The sequence below is a fragment of the Carettochelys insculpta genome, chromosome 4 (genome assembly GCF_033958435.1).
Source record: "Carettochelys insculpta isolate YL-2023 chromosome 4, ASM3395843v1, whole genome shotgun sequence".
Classification (NCBI taxonomy): Eukaryota; Metazoa; Chordata; order Testudines; family Carettochelyidae; genus Carettochelys; species Carettochelys insculpta.
The window spans coordinates 131026540-131032596 of record NC_134140.1 but is presented as its reverse complement, the minus strand read 5'-3'; the positions used below and the strand labels follow the sequence as shown (position 1 = coordinate 131032596).

Genomic DNA, 6057 nt, shown 5'->3' with positions numbered 1-6057 from the left:
GTTTGTGACACACTGCCACGGCCTATGAAAGCATCTTGGGAGAATGCAAAAAAAGTTTGATGAGCTAGGGAACTGGTTCCTCTGAGAGCATCCTTTCCATCTGTCCGGACAGAGCAATGTTCTTAAGCCACTCTGCTTCAAAGGCAAACCTCTAGCAAAATACACTATGAAAAACAAGCCAGGAGAATTAAATGAACAAATACCAAATGGTCATAATATCTATTTTTATTACCAAAACATGAAATTTATGCATTGTTTATTAATTTTGTTCTTTTAAAATCTATTCTCATCTCCTCAGCATAAGAGCCAATAAATTACATAAATCAGGCTGTATTTTCACTTCTTTACTCAGGAACACAACGGAATCACTTATGACGCTCTGCTAGCACTTCTAATCTTTCAGCGGAGTTGTGTTTTTTTAAGAAAATATTGAGATGTGCAGTGTAGAAATGCTACCAGACTGCTGCAAGTTTTTAATGCAACTTCCTCCTCGTTATCTGTATAATGTTCTGTTTCCTTGGGGAGCATCACTGAGGTACAGACTGCAGTGCAGCCAGATAAGGTGTCAAGGCACACAACACTGTTCAGTTCAATTGATTTTAGTAACGTTGAACCGGAATCTGATGGGGTGTGTACAAGTGTCAATTCACCCAGCCCACCCCTTCAACCAAAAAGGAACCCAGGAGTTCTCATTAGCGCCATGCTGACTGCAGAAGCAATGATTCTATGCAAGGGATGTTAAACCAAATACATATATACTTAATCACCTTGGAGTTCCAAAAACCATCACAATGATAGACAAATGCAAAGAACTTCTGTAAATGACCAGGAACTAAGGCAACTGTCATCCCCATAACGGTGTCTAAAGAGACTTCTAAACGATTAGACCTTGGGATGCTTTTGTTTAACCGAACAGTGATTTCTCTTTCACTGATGATGAAGGTTTCCAAACACTTTGCTTCAGAAAATCAGAACATTATTTCCCCATTTGCTTCCAGAAGTGGGTGCTTTACTTTGTAGGTCAATAGCATTCATTTAATTTTGTATTACAATATAAGCTCTAATTTTCATATGGTGAGTCTAAAGGACTATTAGTTCTCCTCTTCCCCATCCTCCTCCTCCTCTTCATCTTCATCACCTTGGTCTCCAGAGTCCATATCATCCTCATCTTCCACCTGAAATAAAAGCCAGGAATGCATTTTGAGAGAAGCAACATTTGAGAGATGTACGAACCAGAGACCAAGCCAACCGCTAAGTACTGAAAAAGCATTCCTAAAGCAATCTAAAAGCACCGTATCAATTGCATTTATAGCAGTATTTGAACTTCTAGGCACCATCCATCATGGATTACCAAAGCTAAGAAGTCAATTCCTGAGACCAGTGGGTGTTACTTGATTCAGTCCTGCGAAGAGAGAGAGTGTGGAGTAACAGGGGATCTGGACGTAGAAAATAAGTGACGCCTCTGGGAAGTTCTGTGTCCTTGGGTAAATCTTCCTCTGTGCCTCAGTTTCTCCACCAGTAAAATGAGGCTACCTACCCCACTGATTGCTGAGACCTAACGCCTATGCAGTGCTTTGAGAACCTCTGAATAAAGCCACTATCTGCTACAATGTCTTCAGTAACTTGATGACCCACAAACTTTCCAAAGAATGTTGAACCCTCTTTATTTCAACTTAGCCCACAGTTTGTAGAACTAGGGAACAAACTTTTCCATGCATTTCTTTCAAACCCCTCTGGAGTTAGGATATGCCAAACAGGTCATACGGCCAACAGGTAACACGGCCAAGAGGGGAAGCTCTCAACAAGGAGAGGCAGAGGATTTAGGCAAACACATGAATTGTATTCACAGAATGCTAGAACTGGAAAGGACCTGAATAGGTCATCGAGTCCAGTTCCCTGCCCTCTTGGCAGGACCAGGCACCATCTTGATCATCCCTGTCAGATACTTACCTAATCTGTTCTTAAGTATCTCCAATGATGGAGATTCTGCAGCCACCCTAGGCAATTTATTCCAGCGATTAACCATCCTGACAAAGAGGACATTTTCCCTAATGCACAACCTAAGCCTTCCTTGCTGCAATTTAAGCCCACTGCTTCTTGTCCAATTTTCAGAGGCTAAGGAGAATAAATTTCCTCCCACCTCCTTGTAACACCCTTTTATGTATTTGAAAGCTGCTATCCTGCCCCCTTGGCCTTCTCTTTTCCAAACCAAACAACCCCAATTCTTTTAATCTTCTAAGGTCATATTTTCTATACCTTAATCATTTTAGCTGCTCTTCTCTGGACCCTTTCCAATTTCTCCACATCTGCCCTAAAAGGTGGTGCCCACACCTGGACACAGTACTCCAGCTGAGGCCTTAATCAGTGCAGAGAAGAGCAGAAGAATGACTTCTCGTGGCTTGCTTGCAACACTCCTGCTAATGCATCCCAGAATCATGTTTTTGGAAATAGAAAATGTAACCAGAAGTCATCTGACCACCCACATCAGCAGCAGAGTGACATGGTCTGATGCACAAGCCCAGCTGTAGATTATGGTGGGGTTTGTCAGGAGTGAAGCACCCTGAGAGAGCAGTTTGGGACATGTGCTTGCTGGTTTCTACCTGTACTATTGCAGGTGTGACGGGGACCTGTGCATTCGCAGGTGGAGGCCAGAACAGCCAGGCTTTGATTTCAAGGACAACTTTTACACCAAGACAGGATTCTGCACACAGGAGCTACCTGGACCTATTTTCTAGGCTGCATGTGATGGCAAATGCTGACTGCTATTAGCTGTTATTCCTGGTCCATGAGCTTCACTGCCTGGTTCTTAAAGAACATGCTTGGGGGGGAGGAGAGAAAAAAAGATGGACCTTGTAACGTATCCAGTTGGGTGAACAAAATCCACTGTGGAGAGCATGTTTCAAAACCGAGGGTGACCCTGTCTATCTTAGCGGAGAAAATGTGCCAGGGCGAGAAAGCCACAAGCAATCAGGTTGGAAGCTATTCAGCTATTTATGTTACAACCAACTCATTAAATTCCAGTTGAGATCTCTGGAAGCTGGTGCCAATCATAGGCCCCTGCTGCTCCCATCGGGCCATTCCATTTAGTAAGCAGGCTGCAGCTTTTTGAGCGGGCTTAGCTTTCTAATGGTGATAGCTCCCTGGAGAATGCAATACAGCCTGCAAACGTCCAGGAGAAAGAGGCAGGCACGGTTGTCGCATAGCCCTTGCAGGGAGAGGTGGTCACACGCTCATTGTACCGGGTGCACGTGGGAGGGAGGGGGAGAAGGTATGTCTGGCCACAGTTAATACCCAGTTTGGGCCATGATCTAAGAGCACACACCACCCCCTCCCCATGCTGTGCATTTGGTTTACTTACAGCTTAAACTTCTGCCAACCCTACTGGCTGCTTCGACTCCCACTAGCTTATCAAATGCTGACACTGTGAGTGACTGCAGGCACAGGCAGTCGGTACTGGGCACTCTGTACCAGCTTTGGGTGTTGGAACTTACTTCACGCAACACTTATCTTACCGGTTCACCAAGTTCCTTGAGCTTGTTTTTTAGGGCAAATATTTTCTGATCCTGATCAGCGAGAAGCACCAAGAGGTCGTCCTGTTCTTTCTTAGATTCAGCAACTTCTCGCTGGAGTTTGCTTTTCTCTTCTTTCAAGACAGCAACTGTACTGTTGACTGAGTCCAGATGCTGCTTTAGGGATGCTTTTTCCTCAGCAAGACCTTTAACTTCATTCTGGTAACAGTCACAAAATGAGGAAAGTCAACATCCCAGACAGGCAGTTCACTCAAGTCCTTCAACTGATCATTCGTGACAGCTCAACATTCCTGCCTCTACTTCCCACTCAAAGCCAGGAGCTTCAACCCCTGCGCTGGGGTCTGTCCCTCATTAGGGGTTAGGCCATGCGGAGATTGATGAATTTGCTACTGCCGTCAAACTAACGGCAGGCCCTTTAGCTAAAGCAGCATGGCCCAGAGAGTGGAGATTAAACAATACGGTGCTTTAAGAAGGCTGCTTTGGGACTTGGTGCTCACCAGTAGTCACAATTCCCAAAAGGGAAGACGTGCAAGGAGCTGAATGTGCCTGGTAAACAACAGGCTGCAGCCAGCACCCTGCTGAGCGGGACAATTGCCGGGTTCCACCCCAAGGAGTAAGGACACAAGGCCTCATAGCTGGAACCTGAGAGGCAGAAACTCTGGAGACTGAAAGGAGTCAAAGGTGTGTATAGCCTTCCACAGCCAGTCACACACAAGTCCTGATGTCCATCTCCGTGGCAACCCAGGACTGCTATTTCAACTACAACCCCAGCCATGTAACACAGCTTATAGACGTCCTGGAAGACGCTTTTAGGTTCCGTCTGGCTTCTCTGCATTCTGATGCTGAAGGAAGGTTTGAAACGCTAAGCATGCAGGCACCATCTTAACTTCCCAAGTCCAGGAGCAGCAAGTGCTATCTGCCCTGTTTCTTCTGATTGTCTCTGAAGAAACGTTGAGGACCCATGCTCACTCTTCAAACATTGGAGACCTTAGAGTGTTAAGTCTTGTGGTAACAAGCTTGCTGTTTGCCCATCACTGACGTTAAAACTCTCTTTTCTTAATGGCTAAACCTTCTTTCCTATTCCCAGTTGTGGAAGGTTTGTTTTGATCCCTGAGGTCACTTCTCAAGCTCTCCAAACCAACTCTGTCAGGACACACAAGAACTGAATTTCTAATGTGAAAACAGCAGGAAAAAGCTTAAGTTTTTCTGACAGAGTTTTAAAAAAAGTTAGTTACCAATACCTTGTAATACCAACCCCTCCCCCTGACTCGGGGCAATTCACCTTTAATGGTGAAGCACTTCACTAAGTAGTGATCAGAATGGAACACTGAGCGTGCAGTCTTTTCAGGTTCTGTGTTTCACCAGTGACCAACCTTCAGTTCTTTTATCTCCTGCAACAATCGGCCCTCCAATTCGCTGTTCTTTGCTGCATTGCTGTCGCCCCGTCCAGGAACTGAACCCGTCGCCTGTGGAATAGATATTTAACATCAGGAACTGTTAATGTTTCAATCACGCACACAATGGTCAACTTAAGCTGTAGCTCATCAAACTGTAGGCTTAAAGCTTATGTCACGATGAAGGCTGCTGAGATGCAGCCAGATTGGCGCTCCGGAAGCACAACTCAGACAGCAGACACATCAGAGGAGCCATTTAGTCCCTGGCACCATGTGCCAGTCAGGGTGCTAAGTAGAGCAGGTGTTGCTGACACGACTTTTACAGCTATGAGGTTGCACTATACATCTGGCTCTCCTTGGAGGAGAGAAGAGTGAAGGTGTTCTTAGGGGAACCATAAAAGAAAGGGACACCTAAAACAAACGGCAAACTCCTGTGCAGTGCTGATGCTGTCAGGCCAGTGTGCCAGGAGAGCTGTACCAGGCAGCACACTGCCATATGCACCAGCGTGCAGAACAAACAAATGCTGAATGAGATCAGCTACAGCAGCTGGGATTTCTGTTGCTGAAGAGCGTGTTTAAAATTCCCAGCCACCCAGCTTCTCTTGTAACAAATTTCAACAGGCTCCAGCTTGGTTACTCCCATAAATTATGTCTCTTTTCCGACTTCCAACCGCAGAAGTAACAGAAGTACAATTGTGTCAGATAAATGTATATAAAATAATGGTAGAGAATGTGTGTGTGTGTGTGTGTGTGTGTGTGTGTGTGTGTGTGTGTGTGTGTGTGTGTGTGTGTGTGTGTGTGTGTGTGTGTGTGTGTGTGCGCGCGCGCGCGCGCGTGCATGCATAAAATTAACAGTCTTAAGGAAAAGTAAAATGGAACTTTCCTGCTTTCTGCCTGTGTCTGGTTGTCAGTGCTTTCAAAGCTTGTAAAAAATCATCAAGCTGGTTTATGTCTTATCTATAGGGGATTCATGGCTAACAGGGCAAAGCAAACTGACATATGTGATTTACCAGCCATACGCAAACTCTCCTAGGAAAACGGACTAGGGCGGATGGATACTGACTGAGCAGGACAAGTTAACCAGTAACCCCAAGGCCATGAGCAGCAGATACGTAAGAATGAGACAGGTGTAG

General features: G+C 45.3%; 1 protein-coding gene across 4 annotated transcripts in view; it reads right to left on the bottom strand.

Annotated features, from left to right (window-relative positions):
• Positions 1 to 210: 210 nt before the first annotated feature.
• Positions 211 to 6057, bottom strand: part of USO1 (USO1 vesicle transport factor) — a 49804-nt gene continuing 43957 nt past the window's right edge. For all 4 annotated transcript variants that reach the window (XM_074993817.1, XM_074993819.1, XM_074993818.1 and 1 more), the window contains 3 exons: positions 4904 to 4996; positions 3513 to 3728; positions 211 to 1175 (listed from right to left, as the gene is read on the bottom strand). In XM_074993817.1, coding sequence (XP_074849918.1) covers positions 1092 to 1175; positions 3513 to 3728; positions 4904 to 4996 — 393 coding nt within the window. In that variant the 3' untranslated portion in view covers positions 211 to 1091. The remainder of the gene's footprint in view (positions 1176 to 3512; positions 3729 to 4903; positions 4997 to 6057) is intronic.